Below are 20,724 nucleotides of genomic sequence, written 5' to 3'. Positions count from 1 at the left end.
AACAAATGAGTATAGCTGATTCCAACAAAATTTTATTTATGGCACTGAAATTTGAATTTCATATAATTTTCAAGTGTCACAAACTATTTTTTCCTACCATTTAAAAATCTAAAAACTAGTCTTAGTTGGTAGGTTCTAGGAAAACAGGTGGTGTGCCAGATTTGGCCTACTGACTAGTTTACCCTCCTAATCTATTTCACCTTGAGTTATTTTTGATAATTTATAGTTTTTTAAGAATTGTTCCATTTCATCTAAGTTGTCATATTTTTATGTTTAGAATTATTCATAGTACTCCCTTATTTAAATCCTTTACTGTGGAATCTGTAATATTTCTTTCCAGATATTGATTGCTTCTGTTTCCTTTTTTTTTTTTTTTTAGGTCAGGTTTATCAATTTTATTGGACTTTTTGCAGAACCAGCTTTTGTTTGATTTTTCTCCCTCTTTCTTTTGTCAATTGCATTGATTTCTGTTCTTGGATTTATTTTCTCTTTTTCTAGTTCCTTAGGATGGAAACTTAAGTCTCAATTATTGAATTAAAACTTTTCTTTTTTTCCAATATAGGTATTTAGTATTATAGATTTTCCTTCCAGCACTATGTAAACCATGTCCCTCACTTTCAGCTTGATTTTTGTTTGTTTTTTCTTTTTCTAGTCTAGGTGGAAGGTTAAACTGTTGATTTGAATCCTTCATTTTTTCTAATACAAGCATTTAATGTTATAAATATCCTGCAAAGCCCCATTTTAAATGCATCCCATGAATCCTTATATATTGTATTTTTATTAGTTCAAGACATTTTGTACTTTCTCTTGAGACTTATTTTGTGATACCTTATTATATGTTTGTTATCTTTCTGTTATTGATCTCTAATTGATATTGTCTGAGGACATATTTTGTGTAATTTTGTTTTAAATTTGTTAAGGTTTATTTTATGATCCAGGATAATTATCTGTCTTGGTGAATGTTCCAGTTGCAGTTGTAAAGAACATGTATTTCTCCCACATTGGGATGCAGTCCTCTATAAATATCAGATCCGATTGGTTTGTGGTATCATTAATTTCTTTTATAGCCTTGCTGATTTTCTCTAGTAGTTCTACTAATTACTGAGAGTGAGGTTTTTGAGTTGGGGGGAAGTGGGCTGCTGCCTCTTGGCTGTCATTTGCTGAATGCATAGCAGTGGTTGCCAGTAGGGTTCCTAGCCACAGCGTTTGAGGGTTGATGTCTCTTGACTGTTTGCTTAACACAAAGTGGGCATGGTCAGTAGGACCCTACCGCACAGTCTCCATAATGTCTGGTGAGGTGCAGGAGAGGCACAGTACAGGGAAGGACAGTCTACAAGGCTCTGCCCTATATTCTCCATAGTACCTCGTGGGGAGGGCAGGGGTCACCTTTAGTAGTGCAGGCTGGGAATGACTGACATGGCTTTCATGATTTCCATTAACACCTGGTGAGATAGGATACTACCTTGTTAGTGAGGGGATGGTCGACAGGCTCCACTCTAGTTTCCTCAGCGCTTAGTGGGAACCATAGGTTTGCTCCCCAGTTAGTACAGGGTAGTGATACTTGGCAGGGCTCCACCCCAGAGTTCCCACAGCAGCTGGTGGGGGCTGGAAGAGGTCCAGCTTCTTGGTTTTCACCTAGAGTACAGCAGGCATAGTCAAAAGGCTTCTGTCCTATAAACCTGCCATTTCCCTGGCCCCTTAGTATTTTTGGACCTTTTTTAGTCTGTGCATATTATTTTCTGATTGCAGGCTGCTTTATGGTCCAGATGAACCAGAAAGAGGGGGATTAGAATGAAAGACTCATAGCTAGGTCATTCCTCACATCCTGGGGTCTCCGTCCAGTAAGGCTTCTTTCTATTCTACAACTTTCAAAATGGTCTATATTAGTTGCTTTTTGTCTAAAGTCTTTAGTTATAATTAGCAGGAGGAATAGTTTAGAATGCTCTTACTGTCTTGTCTGTTAATCAGTGCCCCTCACCTGCATTTTGAAGGCTTCAGTGGGTATGGAATTTTTCATTCTGAACTTTAAAGATGTTGTTTCCCTGTCTTTGTGGGTGTACTTTCTTCTGATAGTAAGTTAGCCATTATTCCTACCATTGACCCTTTATATAATGCATCTCTGTTTTGGCTGCTTTTAAGATTCGCTGTTTTTTTAATCTTTGATTTTTTTAGGGATGGATGTCTTGTGTTTATTCTGCTTTGGGCTCATTGAGCTTCTTTTACCAGTGGGTTGGTATTTGTCATCACATTGGAAAATGATTTATTTGATCTGTTTCCTGCCTTAACTCTTCTTAACTTCTCCTTCTGAGAGCCAAATATATGCAGATTAGAATGCTTTGCCTTATTTAACAGGTAACTAAAGCTCTGTTCATTTTTCAAATCAGTCTTTTATCTTGCTATACTTTAGTTTGGATGTTTTTGCTGGGCCTCCCACCAATTGTCAAATTAGCTGTGAAACCCAGCCAGTGAATTTTTCATGTCGTATTTTTCAGTTCTAGAAGTACATTATATTTTCCATGTCTTTGCTGAGTTCCTCATCTTTTCACTAATTGTGTTTAACTTTTCTTTTAAGTCCTTGAACATATCTAAGTAGATATTTTATTGTTGTTTGATAACTCTACCATCTGGGTCATACATGAGTCTATTTCTATTTTTTCCCTTGTACTTATGGGTCAAATTTTCCTGCTTCTTACATGTAAAGTTTTATTGTATGTTGAACATTCTGGGTGCTAAGTTCTTGAGATTCCACATTTTATTAAAGAGTGTTGAATTTTGTCCGAACAGGCAGTTAATTTATTGGTGGTTCTGTTACAGGGTGCAGCCAAGAGGGGGGACCCCAAATGGACATTTGAAATGGGGTCTAGAACTTAAGGTGTCCAGGAGATTTTAAGATGTCTCCATCCCCCCACCCAGGGTGTGGGTTGGGGGGAAGGGACAAATGGAGCAAGGCCATTGAGATCTGTTTTGCATAGCAACAGCCTTGCAGCTACCCTCTGGCATGGTCATTTAACATATCTATAGCCTTTGGCTGGTCGCTTAGATATGTTAAATAGCTGTGATCATCTCTGAGCCAGGGGAATGGAAGTAACTTCCCCACCAACACGTGACTGGGGGCAGATCCCCCAAGCTACAGCGCCTGCGTGGGAGCTCGGAGAAGACTGGCTCCAGGACATGGGGCCACGCCTGCCCAGACTCAAGATGGCAGCCCAGTAAAGCTGGAAGGATATGAGTTCTGGCATGTGAAGCCGAGTGTGGGAGGAGTCGGAAATAAGGCTGCAGAGGAAGATTGGACTCGGGGATTTAAAATCCAGACTTGGCAGCCATTAGAAAAGAGAACCACGCGGCTTTGGCAGAGTGGGGGCTCTCCCCTTCCCGCAGCCCAGAGAGAGAGAGCCATGCGCAGCCCTGAGAAGGAGAACTATGCACATCCCAGAGAGAGAGAACCATGCGCAGCCCTGAGGAGGAGAGCCATGCGCATCCCAGAAAAAGAGAACCACGCGGCTTTGGCAGAGTGGGGGCTCTCCCCTCCCCGCAGCCCTGAGAGAGAGAACCACGAGGCCTGGACAGAGCAGGGACCCCCAAGCTTTAGAAGGGGAACCACCACCTGGTTTTAGCAGAGACCCCGGCGACTTAGCCGAGGGTGCCGGGAACCCAGGGAGGTCTCCCAGTCGAGATGGAGGACTAACTAAGAACCAGAGGACTGCCTGAGCCATGGACTTCGTTTTCCTTCCCTGAAATACAGTACTCTGGACTGGGCAAAGGGGGAAGGAAGGAAGGACTGTGTCTGTTTGTGGGTGTTTTGGGGGACTTTGGGGGTTTTTGATAAAGACATTAGGCCACTACTTGAAGTTTGTATAGCATTAAATAAACATTTCCTTTCCTTTTCACGAATCTCTGGCATTGAGAGATGTCTTTCCTCGGGCGGCAGACATGACGGACCTGGGGGCCTTTTAAATAATAGTATATCGTCCCAGGCCCCCCCTTGTTCTGTTCTGTAACAGTTCAACTTGAACATATCCTGATTTCTGTTTAAAATTATAGGGGCTGATCTAAAGTAAGTATCATCTTAAATTGTGGCCTTTCTAGGGTCTGGGTTGTTTTCCTTTCCTCAAAAAATCAGTCTTGTTTTCTATGCTTGATCAGTTGCTACACATATTTTGCTCAACTTCATTGTTGTAATTATTTCATGGGTTTTCACAGCAGGAGGGGAAGTCTGATATCCATTACTCCTGGCCAGAACTTAGAAAGGGTGCTCATTTTTTCATAGCTTCCTTACTGATTCTAATGTGTGTTCAAGGCTAATGACTGATCATAATGCAGGGTTTCATGATATCATCACTACTGGCATTTTGGGTTGGGTTATTTGTTGTACGGGGCTGTCTGCACATTGTAGGCCACCATCCCTACCCGTTATTCAGTAGATGCTAACAGTACCTCTTCCCGTTGTGACAACCCAAAATGTCAAGAAATTGCCAAAAGTCCCTGTGGGACAAAATTCTCCCAGACTGAGAACCACTGCTGTAACAGAATAAATCACTGCATACCTTAAGCCCATGCTCAGAGCATGTTATGCTTACCAGCTGCACCAATATCACCTGGTGCTTCTTAGGAACACAGAACCTAAGATCTCATCTCAGACCTTTTGAATGAGATCTGCTTCTTAACAAGGTAATCAAAATGATTTGTAAGCTTTTTAATGTTTGAATGTCATAGACCAGGAACCAGTAAACTTTTTCTTAAAGGGCCAGATAATACATACGTTTAGGCTTACAGTCCAGTCATCGTCAGAACAATTCAGCTCTGCTGTTGTAGCATAAAAGCAGCCACAGACAATACAGGAAAAATGGGTGTGGCTGTATTCCAATAAAACTTTATGAGCCACACTTTTCTAAAGTATTCCACAGACTATCCCAATCGGATCTCTCGGTAAACTGAAGACAACTGGTGATTAAACTCTTTCATGAGCACATGTCCATTTGATATTATTTGTTGTTGCTTAGAGAGATGAATAGGTTACACACATTTGCCTTGGTATTTTAGTAGCTTGACTTCTTATCTAGGTGGGGCTGTCATCCATTTCCACATCTAAATTATATATAGATGCTGCTTGAGTTAGCTTACCAGTGGTTCTGAGCCTTCAGGAATATCTGACTTTAGGGCACATTTCTTTTTCTTTGTGGAAGAACAACATATTGATATTACTGGCCCAGTGAAATGACTATTCACTTATTTTGCCTTTAGCAAATTAAGCTGATAAAACTTTAGGAAAACTGCATTGGCGTGAATTTGCTAGAGTAATTTGAAGTCAGTCATCCTCCTTGCCATACCACATGTTCCAAGTCCCCACCAAAGGACAAAGGTACTTTGGCTACATCTCTTGACATTTCATTAAATGCTCCTAGGCATTCAAGTTTAACACTATGAAACTTTTATTTGCGTAGTCTGTTTGTTTCCTTTTATGCTAGGAGAAAAGACTAAACGTCTTTTCCTAGATCAACTTTCTGGACAAATTAGGATTTTAATCAGCTGTCTTCTTGAGGTCTGTTATCAGAAGATGCCAACCTCCAGAGCCCAGGCAGGAGGCTGCAGCGGGTAGGCTGCTAGCCCAGTCCACTCAGTGGGTACATAGCCGTGTTGCTCCCCAAGAATCACTGTATTAGTTATTAGTAACCAGAAAGATTTCTAGTTATTATTGACACCCATAAGATCACTTACTGGCTTACTAAATGGTTTAAAGGAACCAATGTTAACCAGATTTGACTGTTTGGTACTGGTAAGTACCTTATACACTCCTAAAGTCCGGGATCTAAAAATAACTTCTCAGGTAAAATAAACACACAAAAACTGATTTAGCATTCTTAGAGTACACAAAATATATACTTGATAGCTATATATACTTATGTATTTTATTTATGTATGCATTTATGTATGTAAATAAATGTATATATTTATTTATTTTTCCACAGGAAAGTACAAGGAGAAGACAAAAATATTATGAGTCTCAAGAACATTTGAATGAAGTAAAAAGTCCTCCACAAAAAGATGGCTGTATGCAGATCCCAAACTCATTTTATGAACCCCAGCAAGATTTTACCAGTCCAGATATGTTCAACAAGTCAAGACGCCCGCCTTGGTGCATGCACACTTCTACAACTGGTACAGAAGCCACAGGCTTAAAGCCGTCCACCCTCAGTGAAGAAACAAAGGCAGACGTATATTTTTATGGCATCATCATTCTTTTTCTTTTGATTGGTATTCTTTCTTTGTATTTTCTTTGAAGATACCAAACAGAATTCTTTGGATAATTTTTAAAGTTTCAGTTCTTCACAGAAATGTTACATTCTTACATTTCAGGCCTTCCTCCCAGACATTTTTAAGGTAATTGGCTTAAAAAAAAGAGAGAGAATACATTTTAACTAAGTTTGAGAACATTCTCAAAAAACTGCTTTATACTAAAAATGGTGTCATGATACAGTTTGGAAATACTTTTCTGAAGTTTCAGATCACCCAGAAAATCTAAAACAGGAGTTATTTTAAAAAAGGAATTAACCATTTTTGATCAAAGGGTCAATCTGAAAATTAAAATGCTATTTATAGGGACAACTTACATTACAGAAACTTTTTTTAATACATAAGTTATGTCTCAAAAAGTTTTAGATAAGCTGATATATAGATACTTCTAAAATACAAAACTAAAGGCTAATGACATTTTATGAAATGTGATTAATGGCTTACCTTACTACAATATGGACATTCACCAAATAGGATGTTAAAACTCTGTCTGCTAGTCTGTAGTCCTCTCAACCACTGAAGATTTTAAAAAGAAGAAAAGATAAAGGAACCAGTATTAGCATGATTACAAATACTCCAGAAATATTTTCCTTTTTTTTAGTGCATTATATTTTTTATTCCAGAATATTTACCTTCTTAACTTTCTTTTCAAGAGTAAGGGGAACATCTGAGCAAATACCAGACCACTAATATGCTGAATAACAAGGGGAAACAGGCATGGATTTCAAGGTCTATCCACACTGGTGTATAACCAAACTATGGGCCCCTGTAAAACTTTGATGAAAATTATTCACCCTTTTTTGCACTTGAAACACACAAAAATGATGCGTACAGGTCAATGGGGTTCACAGACCTACCTAAATCCATTAACCACAAATTAAGAACTAGTACTGTAAAAGATACCATAGGCTCTTGAAAATCTAGGTCTTACTTCTGGTGTTAATCACCAATAGTGGGGTAATTCTCAACCATTAATTACAAGCATGAGGCGGTTTTAAAAATTAGACGAGTGAGTATTCATTATTATAAAAAACCACATGTTCCCTTAAGAGTATCTCTAGAATTAGAACTGGTATTTTATGATTTTATATAAGTTAAACTGACATCTCTACCTCAGTTCTCCCTTATTAAAATACAGATAGCACCAACTACTATATCTAGTCATAAAAATCAGGTAGTGATACTAAGAAAGACTCAGAAAATTGAAAGCACCATATAACTAAGGTGTTTTGTATATTGATGCACATATAGTTTATCATGTCAACTGTGTCCTAAGATGAATACTATTGAGAGTAAATGACTAGAAACAGGAATGAAAGCAGATTTCACATATAGTAAATAAAATGTCACTGACTGAGAGTGCTGTGAGATACTCAAATGTAGCCTGAAAAGTAACAGATGCTCCATAGTGCGAGTTCCCTTGCACCTATTGCCACCACTCCTCCTAAGTGGATGAGTCTACAGTTTGTATGTGGTTATACAAGGTGTTTACTAAAAGATTCCACTGTACCATCAGTTTAATTTATGTGTCAGTAGTAGTCCATAAGTGTATTCTGGATAAATTTCCCCCTTCTTGGTTACTTTAGGACATTTTTCCATCATGAGAAAGCATGAAGACAGGAAGCACATGGACATCTGAAATGAACTAGTAATACAGGAACTAATGGCAAAAGAGATCATATTGAAATAGATTTTGCAGCCTATACATTTCAAATATGCTTTCTTCCTCGGTTGTGTTAGATGAAAAAAGTCTTGCTAATGTTTTTACTTTACCTCATATAAGCATATTTGATGGAAAGGCTGTCCACACTGGGGATTATCACACACTTGGTCAGGAATGGCACCATCCAGCTGAAAGGCATAACAGATTCCGCAGTCCATAGAAAAATCCTTCAAAAGAAAAATGTAAGTGCATGTGTTTAAAACATACAAAATGAAAAATGAAAGAATTGAGTAATACGGTATAGACAGTATAAAACTTTTATACAATTTTTATGAAGGTAACTATCACTTATGAAAATATTAATATGGTCATATTACTATTTAACATTTTATTTGTATGAGAATGCTCTTTTTCATCCAATAAATTATACACATAGATATATAAAAAACATTCTATTTTTGCCTCACAAAATGAGCTTAAGTTTCCCATATTGTACACCGATATGTAGTATGTAAAAATAGGAACTAATATTAGCTAGTGGCTACTAGCTTCAAAATTGTATACCTAAAGGAAAAAGACAAAAACATGTATACCAGTTTAGTGGTCTACAATTTATCAGCTTGGTCAAAAATCAGTTCTTTTATTTGCAATGTAGTGGTGTCTGATGAATTTTGAAAAACTGTACTACCATCCATCACAAACACTTATATTAAGTGAATTAGAACTTCATTTCAGTCATCTAGAAACAGATAGTATAGAAAGTCCAAACATTTTATTAGCTACCTTGGATCTGTCCCTCTATTATTAGTAATAAAGATATGTGTCAGTAATTTACTGTTATAAACACCATGGAAAAAAGTATACTTATAAGCACCAATCAAAGGCTAACAAGTTTTTTGATGCACGTGTTACTTATAGTTCAGAAAGCTATTCTTACAGTTCCCTCACTTTCAGCCTCATTTTTCTCTGGTGCCTAAAAGAAGAACATTTAACTTTTACTATGCAATGCTGTCTGGAGTATCAAAGCACTGAAAAAACTTACAGATTTTTCCAGGATAGCACGAGCTGGAAAATCAATTTCTAAAACATCTTTCAAATTCTGTAACAGAGTGTTTTCTGGATCCCTGAAAGCGTGAAAACAAATTTGTTATTAAATTTGTAAAGTCACAGAAAAGTAACAATTCTATTGTAAAGATACCTACCACAAATGTATGTTTCTGCTCAGCTTAATTCCCAGGGGTTTCACCACTTCAGGTATAAAAATTAAAAATAAAAGTTCAATAATTCAGGGGTTGCTGCTCTCATATTGTAAAACCATATTTGGCATAGAATTTGTTTCTAATTTAAACTGACATAAAACACTGTTAGTTTTAGGGGAACAACATAATGATTTAGGAATATGTATAATTTGTGAAATGGGTACCACAAATTGAAATCCATCACCACACATGTATTCATATTTTTCTTGTAATGAAAACTTTTAAGATCTTGCAATAACTGTCAAGTATACAATCCAGTATTGTCAACTATAGAATTTAACTGCTTGATTATAAAATAATATATTAAAAACAGAAGTACACAGTTCAAAATGATGAGACATTTAAAATAACTACCATTAACATTTTAGAATAATATACAGAATAATATTTTAACAGTTGTAGACAAGGATTTTATGATTGTTAAAACTTTTAAATCTGAGATCTCACACCATGGTCAGCTCCAAGAAAACAGCACTCAGGAAGCATAGTAGGATGCCTGGGGTCTACCTCTATATTTATTGAAGCATTATGCCCTAGAATAAAAGAATATTAAAGTTTTTAGAAGTAGAAGAGTTCATTAAACAAAAAAGTAAAGGAGTATCTGGCTGCGTACTAATTTCATTTTATACACAAAGAGTAGCCAAATGTTTTATTTTTTAAAATATGTTTACTGAGTTTGAGAGAGCGGAAAAAGGAGAAAGAAACACCAATCAGTTGCTTCCTGTAAAGGCCCCATCAACCTGCAATCTAGCTGTGCCCTGACAGGGAAATGAACCCCCAACCTCTTGGTATAGGGGAAGATACTCTGACCACTGAGACACACTGGCAAAGACCCACATGTTTTATAAATTTTTTATAAAGGTAAATATGTCACTATTATAATTTCATTAAAAAAGTAAATTTTGAAATTATAATTATGGCTAAAGATTTGGGAACCATAAGTTTTGAACAACAGAGTTAATCCATAAATTAGTAGATTAGATTAGAATCCTGGTCAGGATTCAAGGTTCATTGGAATGATAAAGATCTTTAATATAAAAAATCACAACTGACACTGGCCAGCGTGGCTTGTTGGTTGGGCATCACCCTGCAAAGTGAAAGGTCCCCAGTTGATTCCTGGTCAGGGCACATGTCTGGGTTGAGGGCCAGGTCCCCAAGTTGGGGCTAGTGAGAAGCAACCAATCAGTGTTTCTCTCTCTTTCTTCCCCTCTCTCTGAACATAAATAAATAAAAGCTTTTAAAAATATAATGTAAAAATTATTTAAAAATAAGAATTACAGCTCAAATATTATCTAAACTACTTTTCATAACTTTCTTGGAAAAGTCATAGAACTATGTTCAAATAATGTATAAAGACTAGAAATACAATAAAAACAGTAAAAATAAACATGTTTGAGATTTGAGTTTTATGAAGTTTTATAAAAATACTTTCTGAACTCGTTTCCTCCATGTGAAATTTTCCCCTGTAAGTTAAAGGGTTCAATTCCTATTCAATTTGAACTACTCATTTAGTAAAAACAACTAACCTTGGTTGCAGAATCTATGAAAAAGCTGTATCTATTTGTCACTCAGTTCTTTTATAAATTTTAATTGTACTAGAGTACTGTATAAATTTCAGAAATTTTGCTGCTTTTTTAAAAGTGCACAGTATAACTGTTTAAGGTCAATTTAAATTTCATTTTTATGGTAAAAATGTCTTGATAAATTCTATATGCTATAGTGTATAAGCTTTTGGATAAGGTTGGCAACAATATAAATACAATTACTACAGATCTGACAAAAAAAAGAAACCAAGTAAAATAAATGACTATGTCATTCAAGGGAAAAAAAACCCAAAATACAAAAAGTTAATTTATAATCTCATTTGTTAATATTTTCTGTTCCATGAACACAAATTCCATATTAGCCTCTGGCGAAGTCATCTAATGACTCCAGAAAGTACTTTCAGTTAACTATGGCTATATTAACTAATCTTTTAATTAATGTGCTGAAAACTTGGCCTTAAAAGAGCAATTCAATGCCTGAGGCGGGGGGAAGAGCTAAAAGGTAAACATAGACAAGAGTAAATAAGGAAAACCCAGATTGTTTCTGCTGAACAATGAGAAATAAAAAGTATATTTAATCATAACCTGGTAAGAATAATTATTTTAATGCGGACATGAAGACAATAACTACACTTTGAAGAAAATATTTTCATTCTTACAATCTACTTGTTCACAGATGTACCAAAATTTGGTTAATTATTCCAAATTAAATACTGTTCGACTTTAACAAACTAGTAACAATACTATTTGTAGATTTGCTGTGCAATTATCCTTTCCTCTTCTCCTAATAACAGGTTACTTCTCTTCCCCCAGATAGGCTAGTATGCCTGGATAAAAACTATAAAGATTGCTTACTAATTGGGATATTATTCACATCAGCATTTCAAAATATCCTTTGGAATATATGATTTGTACAGCATTATCTATTTGGGCTAGAAAAACAGGGAGGAAAGATATAAATAAGTATCTTCTACCCATCCAACAGTATTTAGTGTGAAGTCAAACAGGTGTCCCTGGGCCACACTGGAAGAAGAGTTATCTTGGGTCACACGTTAAATACATTGCAACATGTAATCATAAAAAAAGTCTCCTAGTATTTTAAGTAAATTTACAATTTTGTGTTGGGAGGTACTGAGAGCCATCCTGGGCTGCATGTGGCCTGGGGGCTGTGGCCTGGGGGCTGTGGCCTGGAAACACTTAAAATCTTGAGAGGCAGAATTTGAAAGCTGTTTTGCTTGTTCATAATGAAATACATAAAACAATCATTTTATAGTAAAGAGACTATAGTGATATTTAAAGGATGATATTTATGGTTATGTAACATATTTATTTCATATACTGATATTTATAATAAATATTTCAAATATACTCAATTATTATTTTATGGTTTTTGTGTACAAAAAGTGGGTATGCATGGCCCATTTCGGGTTCTTTTATCCTTCCCTATACTTTTGTCAGAAAATATTCCCAGACTTGTTCATACTAATCTTATCTAGATTCATGGATGAAAACTTCATTTTTTCTAACATAGTTCTTTTTCCTAAGTAATGTAAGTTTTGAAAAACCTGCTCTACTATTTCTGAGCTAATTAATAACTAATTAACACTATCTCTGAATGCTACTTTCATTGGATCATGACCTTTTCTTTCTTTTTTGTTTTTAGAGAGAGGGGAAGGCAGGGAGAAAGAGAGGGAGGGAAATACTGATTTGAGAAGAAACATCGATCAGCTACCTCTTGTACACGCCCCAAATGGGGAAGAACTGCATCCTAGGCATGTGCCCTGACCAGGAATCAAAACCAGTGACCTTTTACTTCACAGGACAACACCCAACCAAACCACACCAGCCAGGGCATCGTTAGCTTATATAATGAGACATCTCACTACTTGACCTTTACCCCTGAAATATTACATTTAAACACTTAGTAATAAAAAAGTTTATCCCGAAAGTTTTAATAGTTGACTTCATGCAGAAGAGTCTCACCTAAGAGTCCAGTGTCACCCTTAGGTTCATTTTCCTAATAAAGAATACAATCAACCACCTTAAAAAGAAAACACCTGCCCTGGCTGGCATTGCTCAGTGAATTGAGCACGGGCTGGGAACCAAAGTGTCCCAGGTTCAATTCCCAGCCAGGGTACATTCCTGGGTTGCAGGCCATATCCCCCAGCAACCCCACACTGATGTTTTTCTCTCTTTCTCTCTCTCTCTCTCTCTCTCTCTCTCTCTCTCTCTCTCCCTCCCTCCCCACCCCCCTTCCCTCCCTAAAAATAAATAAATAAAATCTTTTAAAAAAAAACAAAACACCTCATTAATCCTCTTTTCCCCCACCTACTGCAATTCTGCGTGCTGTTGCACTCCGTGTAGGTTTTTCTGGCTCAAGTACCCAAGTCTTCTCATCAATTTCATCCATAACATCCCAGAATGCCTTGAATGATTCCAATGCTGCCAAAAACTGACTATAAATGCTTATTATCGAGCTCTATAAAAAACAACAAATGAAAGCTGAGTAAGTTGTAAGGCACTATCAATATCAGGTAATCTTTCACTTAAAATACAACTCAATATAGAAATTTTAAGCTGTTTCATATCAGCTAAAACTGGTCTTAAGAGTCAACTCTCCCTACTTCAAACTTTTTCACCTCCATCCATATTAACAGGACTATGCAATTCTCAAGAAAGTATGGCATTTCAAAAACCCTATTTTTTATGATGAATTTTGTATTATATATATGACAGTAATTATTAATACAAGATATGTATGTATAACTTTATTAATGTATATAACAATATTGGGCATAGTGTATACAATTTCAGTATGAAAATAGTATTTTTATTTTTGCTGTATATATAAAGTTTAATGCTGTACTATTTGACTTGATTAAATTACTTTTAAACATGAATAAATAATTTAAGACTTAATTAGGCAAAAGTATGAAAGTTTTTCACTTAAACAAATTACAAGATTTCTTTTGATGTTAAACTTTTAGCTAATTTCTGAATTCAGTATTTCAAACATTAACTAGTTAAATACATTTTATGGGAGTTAAATACATTTTCACTAAATGATAACACAATCACTGATTCTAAAAATCAATTTATAATTCAAAGTCAAAAATTTATCAAAATAATGTGATATGTTTAAAAGATACTATTGTTCACTAAATTTTTTTTGTAAAAAGCAATCAAAGCTAAATAGTTTTTTAAAGGATTTTGTTTCAAATAAGCAAAACATAAAAAGTCAGTGAACAACTTATACCATATACATGAATAAACTCAAAATGGATAAAATACTTAAATGTAAGTCACAAAACCTAGATAAAAATCCTAGAAGAAAATAGGCAGTAAAATCTTAGATATCTCATGTAGCAACATTTTTGCCGATATATCTCCTAGGGCATTGGACACAAAGGAGAAACTAAACAAATGGGACTACATCAAATTAAAAAGCTTCTGCATAATTAAATAAACCATCAGGAAAATGACAAGGAAACCCACTGTATATGAGAACATTTTCACCAATGATACATCTGATAAGGGCTTAATCTCCAAAATAAAGAACTAAGAGAACTCAACACCAGGAAGACAATCCAGTTAAGAAATGAGCAAAGGATCTGAATAGACACTTATCCAAGAGGACATACGGATGGCCCATAGACAAATGAGAAAATACTCAATGTCACTAATCATCAGAGAAATGCAAATTAGATCCACAAGACACCATCTCACACATGTCAGAATGGCTACTATCAATAAAATAACAAAAGGTGTTGGAGAGGATATGGAGAAAAGGGAACCCTGGTGCGCTATTTATGGGATTCCAAATTGGTGTAGCTACTGTGGAAAGTGATATGAAGATTCCTCAAAAAGTTAGTACCAGCATACTACCCAGCAGCTCCACATCTAGACATTTATCCAAAGAAATCCAAAAGCACTCATTCAAAAAGATAATATGCACCCCTATGTTCACTGCTGCATTATTTACAACAGCCAAAATATGGAAGCAATTTAAGTGTCCACTGATAGATGAATAGGTAAAGAAGATGTATGTGTATATAATGAAATATGACTGGGCCATAAAAAAGAATGAAACTTTGCTATTTGCAATAACATAGATGGACCCAGAGACTATTTTCCTAAGTGATGTAAGTCAAAGACAAATACCTTATAGAATCTAAAAAACAAAATAAATGGAAAAAAAAAACAAACTCAAAGAAAAATTGATGATTGCCAGATGGGAGGAGGGTTGGGGTACTGGGTGAAAAAGGTGGAGGGATTAAGAAGTACAAATTGGTAGTTATATACCAATTTTCATGACTATATTATAAAGAAGATAAAGAACATAAGGAAGAGCATAAGGAAGATAGTCAATATTATAATAACTACATTTGGTGTCGGGGGTACTAGACTTAGGGCGATCACTGTAAGATATATAAACGACTAATCACTACATTGTACACCTAAACCTAATATAATAGTGTATGTAGACTTTAACTAAAAACAAATTTTAAAAGCTTTTTTATCACAATTTCATATTCTTTGTGCTTTTCCATATTTCCAACATGTATTAATTTTAAAATCATAAAAAGCTTATGTAAAAGTAGATATGGTCTTACAGTCATTTCATCTCATTATATCTACAGTATAGGGAAAAATAAACTTAATTCAATGAAACTAATATTTCAACCATATGTCTGGACTATGTTGAAATCTGATACAAAGATAAAAGAATCTAGTTCATAAGGAGAACACAGGTCTAATCTTCATAGTATAAAAGTATCTGAGCTTAACCAAAACAAATTCAGCCTCTGGAAGCCTTAAAATTGCATCTATAAATGTAGGTGTGCACTAGATAGCTTCTACGGTAACTTCGAGCTCTACAAGAATTCTAAATATAACTTGGAAAATCCATAAAGTAGGCCATTCTGTCCACTTAAAAGTACCTATATTTCAAGATCTCAATGACTATAGTGTACTCCATTTCCACTTTTTGTTTATAAATATTTTATAATTCAAATTATATAACTATATACCATTAAGTATAAAAAACTTATATGATTTAATGTACAGCAATCATTTCTTTAATCAAAATACTGCAAATCAAAATATCTGGGTTACATTTTACATCCCCATGTATTTAAGGAAGAAGTGAAAGATGCATTATACACATTTTCTTTTTTATTGAATTTATTGGGATAACATTAGTTAACAAAATATTACAGGATTCAGGTGCACAACTGTACACCACATCATCTGTACACTGTATTGTGTGTTCACCACTGCAAGTCAAGTCTCTGCCCATCACCATTTACCCCCCTTTACCCTCTTCCACCTCCCCCAGCAATCACCACATTGTTGTTCATGTCCTTGAGTTTTTCTTCCTTTTTTTAACTTCTTTTTTGCTCAGTCTCTCCATCCCTCCCATATCCGACAGCTGTCAGCCTGCTCTCTATCTTTGAGTCTGTCACTACTTTGCTTATTCATTTTATTCATTAGATTCCACATATGAGTGAAATCATAAGGTACCTGTCTTGCTCTCACTGGCTTATTTCACTTAGCATAATGCTATTACTTTCTAAAATACAGGGAGATCTTTCAACTTTTCAAAACTTTTGAGTTCTTGAAATTGGTTTGGAACCACAAATTCCTAGCAGGAATAACAAAGCAATTATATACTTTAAATATGGTCAAGATCCAAAAATAACACCCAGCGTGATGCAACTCATTAATTACTAATCAAAGGAAAATGACATCCTTCTTTGCACATATACATAGCACTATGTTAAAGGAAACAAAATAGAAGAACAAAGATACAAGACAAAAACTGGGAAAAAAAGAATAGAAATTAGTAGTTTAAAAAACTATAATGAAACACACAAAAGGCTTTGCATCTCGATAAATTCTCACAGAACAATATACTATCTCACAGAGAAGAAAAGTACCTGTATCCCAGAAACAAAGACAATGATGTAGAATAGAAGCCTCTCACCTAAGGCTTGCTATGGTAGGAGACGGAAGAGGAAGACAGAATGGCAAACAACTGCAGCAACCTCTTATTCTTAAAATGTGAGTGAGTGAGAGAGAAACAGAGAAAGGAAAAAAAGGAGAAATCCTGAAAAAGTTAGAAAAGACAAACAAGGTGAGAAGAGTACATTTTATTCTACCTACTCCAAAGATTTGCAGCAAGACCCCATGATAAAGGCATTTGAACCACAACAAGTTATTTTATCTGTGTCTGTCTGTCTGTCTTTTGGTCCATTTATATGGGGTGGGCTGTAACAAGAAAAAAAGGCACATACTAGATGCCAGAGTTAGAAAATTATCTCTACATTACATGCACAGGGAGCAGAAGAGCTAAGTTTAACAGGGGAGCTATTCCCTGATATGGAGTCCAATTTCCTGTGTTAAAAGCAAAGGTCAGAAGAATAAAAGAATGTATTAGTCTTGAGGAAAAAAATAGACATCTTCACGTGATCTGAAAATAGCAAGCATAAAAATATTGAGAGATCAATCTAATATTAGGTTCACCTAAGGCACGTAATAAAATTCTCTGCACTGAAATCAGAATATCTGGACTGTTCTGTATATGGGCTTTTCAGTGAAAAGATGTGTATGTGGGATCCCTACATTGATTCACTGAAAATTCCTGAACAAACATAACTAAAAAGATTTCTGAACAGTTTGTCCTGTATGATAGATTTGACATTTAAACCTTGAGATTATGAACCATTAGAAAGTCTTCTCAAAGATAACCAAATCATGACCTTACAAAAAAACCCCAACAGATTTATTGTTTTTTTCCAGATAGGTTTTAAAATGCTAAAGCACAGTCAGACTATTTTGGTAATACTTGCCAATTTTTATGTTGGAAGACATGCATAAATCAAGTACCCCAATAGTAAAATAGGGAAAGGTCAGGTTGGTGGTTCTTATTCATATTTAATAAATAAAATAAACCATCAGAAGACCAGGTTGTATCATTACTGAAAAGCCTTAAAATGTATTACATTTTCTTACAAAGCTTAGCCAGTAAATAGGGAGACAGATGAAGTTCTTATTAGCTCCATGGCTACAAACTGTATCTTGAGTGAAAGCAATCAGTCGTCTGGTTTCCACATTGTCAATATCCACTGATGAATTTTTGTATGCTTAAATCTAAATTCTTTTCAAAACATATTAGTATCACTTAATGAAAAGGTGAGAATTTTTTTACATTCTACAAAGAAGCTAGGTAAAAAAAAAAAACAACCAAAACAGGTACAAGTACAAGCTAAGTAGGATTAGTCCTCCAACGTTCTTTTTCAGACTTTTTTCTTAGATTATTCTAGGTCCTTTGTAAATATAAATTTTTGAATCATTTTGTCAGTTTCTAAAAAGAATCTGTTGGGGTTCTGACTGGGATTGCATTAAATCTATAGATCAATTTGGACAAAATTGACATCTTAAAAATGTTAAATCTTTTAAGTCATGAATATGGTACATATCTCCAATTAGGCCTTTAGGCAAAAAAAAAAAATTGCCAACACGTCATCAAAAAAAGATGTATAGATGACAAATATGCACTTGAAAATATGCTCAACATCACTGGTCATTAAGGAAATGCAAATTAAAATCACAATAAGCTACCACTATACACCTATTAGAAATGCTAACGCAAAAGCAAAAACTCACTATAACAAACATCTGCAAGGATGCAGAGAAATAAGAACTCTCAAAAACTATTGCTGGAAATGTAAAATGGCAAAACCACTTTGGGAAACTGTTTAGCAGTTCCTTAAAAAATTAAACATACACATCTATGACCCAGCCATTCTACTCCTTTCTCTTCATTTATTGAAGAGAAATGAAAGCATATGGTTCATATAATGACATCACATAATGTTCACAGCAGTTTACTTGTAACAGCCAACTCTTGAAAACAACCCATGATGTCCATCAACAAGTAAATGGACAGTAAGTGGTAATATACTCATACAGTGGAGTACTACTACTCAGCATAAAAAGAATGAACTATTATTATATGCTACAACATCAATGAATCTCTAGTTATGCTGAGGAAAGAAATCTGACATAGAAAAGTACACAGAATTATATAAAATTTTAGAAAGCAGATCAATGCTGTCCAGTTGCCTGGGGACCAGACAAGCGGGAGAAGTGAGGGGTTAAAAAGGAAAAGGAGGAAACTTGGGTGTAATAGAAATGTTTATTATCTTGATTGTAGGAATGATTTCACAGGTGTAAACATCTGTCAAACTTACCAAATTATACACTTTAAATATGTTTGGTTTATTGTATATATCAATTATACATCAGCAAATCTGTTTAAAAAAACACTCGTTTTGATTTCTGGACAGTAATGAATCCACATAACAGTGCTTTCTTTTCAGTATAGACTTCTCAACAATTAGAAGCTTCTAAAAACTTAGCAAATACCCTGGCTGGCGTAGCTCAGTGGATTGAGCGCGGGCTGCAAACCAAAGTGTCATAGGTTCCATTCCCAGTCAGGGTACATGCCTGGGTTGCAGGCCATGACCCCCAGCAACCGCACATTGATGTTTCTCTCTCTCTCTCTCTTTCTCCCTCCCTTCCCTCTCTAAAAATAAATAAATAAAATCTTAAAAAAACACATCACTGTTAAAAAAAGTTGAATCATATGAACTGAGAAGTAGAGAATGAATAATGCACTAATTTAAAAAAAAAAAAAACCTGAGCAAATGAAAACATTTCCAACAGCAAGCACAAAGGCAGAAGAGTAACCATTCCTAAATCTACCACTCAGAGAATGAAATTTTATCACTTATATGTATATATAGATATATAAAATGTGTATATATAGCAAAGAAGGAATGAGAAAAGATATATATGGGAACTAAGATGTTAGCTATTCCCCTATAACTGTTATTAAATTATGTTAAACTAGAAAAGCACTTAAGCAGAAAAGTGTGAACACTGCCAATCTCAAAATGTAACGCTTATTATCTTTAAAAGCATTTTGTTACTTTTATAATACCTGAAGTGATATAATAATGTCAGTCACTTAACCAGATCGTAGAGTATAATATCTTCATCTTAAGTACTATTATTTCCAGTATTTTAATAATTTTCTCACAGTCCTGAAATGTGATCTTTTGTGCTCTGATGACACTTAAATTAATAGCATAATTTTCTGGTACTTGCAACAGATGCTTTCCATTCCAATTTTTTTTATACTTTCCTATAATACTTGAAGATAAATCCTCTAATAATAATTTTTGTCTTTATCTCAGAGGGATTCAAAAGGCTTCAATAGAATAAGGAAGTATCAAGAGATTAAACTTTTTGAGAAATTTAATTTTAATATTAATTGCAATATTTCCAATCAGATATCTTTACAGAGATAACTCCCTTAAACATTTGGTTCATTTGATCTTATTTGCAAGCTTCACTGATTTTCTCAACTCTTTCTGTAGGTACCACTGTACTAAATCTATTTAATCAAATGCTCCTTTCTGTCAAGCAATCCATACAGAACAGTTCATGTCTTCGTATACTTATGTTTATTCTGACTATAACAAACCACTAATGACTGAAAAGTTTTGCCATTATTTTTAAGTCATGTGAACAAGTTATCTGCCCATAAGGGTTTACTTTGTCTGTAGCCATTACAGAATGATTGTAGCAACTGATTACAAGATCAAAGAAAGAAGGAAACATCTGTCAAGTATAGTTGAAAATAATTAAGTTCTATCAATATGTGAAATTTTCAACTCCTTTTTTCTTATCCAGCAACCATTAATCTAGAACAAACCCTAGTACACAGCAGCCTCTCAATCAGCTTGCTTCACTATATATAGTCTTGCCATCCTTAGAACCCTCTATACTGACAGTATAAACTATTAAGAAAACATGTTTTGTTGAAATCTAACCCAGAGAGGTGTTTTGAGGGGGGAAAAACTATGTGGAAAAATTGTAATACATCTGGCATCTTAAG

General features: G+C 35.0%; 2 protein-coding genes across 8 annotated transcripts in view; one reads left to right on the top strand and one right to left on the bottom strand.

The window, feature by feature from the left end:
* Window positions 1-8,058, top strand: part of VRK2 (VRK serine/threonine kinase 2) — an 89,998-nt gene extending 81,940 nt beyond the window's left edge. For all 7 annotated transcript variants that reach the window (XM_045827463.1, XM_045827462.1, XM_045827466.1 and 4 more), the window contains exon 13: window positions 5,967-8,058. In XM_045827463.1, the coding sequence (XP_045683419.1) occupies window positions 5,967-6,278 (312 nt within the window). In that variant the 3' untranslated portion in view covers window positions 6,279-8,058. The remainder of the gene's footprint in view (window positions 1-5,966) is intronic.
* Window positions 6,248-20,724, bottom strand: part of FANCL (FA complementation group L) — a 55,474-nt gene continuing 40,997 nt past the window's right edge. Inside the window, exons 8-14 of the mRNA XM_045827467.1 lie at window positions 13,086-13,236; window positions 9,663-9,746; window positions 9,157-9,202; window positions 8,997-9,078; window positions 8,065-8,181; window positions 6,736-6,807; window positions 6,248-6,386 (exon numbers count right to left, since the gene is read on the bottom strand). Coding sequence (XP_045683423.1) covers window positions 6,351-6,386; window positions 6,736-6,807; window positions 8,065-8,181; window positions 8,997-9,078; window positions 9,157-9,202; window positions 9,663-9,746; window positions 13,086-13,236 — 588 coding nt within the window. The 3' untranslated portion in view covers window positions 6,248-6,350. The remainder of the gene's footprint in view (window positions 6,387-6,735; window positions 6,808-8,064; window positions 8,182-8,996; window positions 9,079-9,156; window positions 9,203-9,662; window positions 9,747-13,085; window positions 13,237-20,724) is intronic.

Source organism: Phyllostomus hastatus, unplaced genomic scaffold, assembly GCF_019186645.2.
Source record: "Phyllostomus hastatus isolate PE091 unplaced genomic scaffold, TTU_PhHast_1.1 phas_scaffold_78, whole genome shotgun sequence".
NCBI lineage: Eukaryota > Metazoa > Chordata > Mammalia > Chiroptera > Phyllostomidae > Phyllostomus > Phyllostomus hastatus.
The sequence above is the reverse complement of the archived record's forward strand: the minus strand, read 5'-3'. Positions and strand labels throughout refer to the sequence as shown.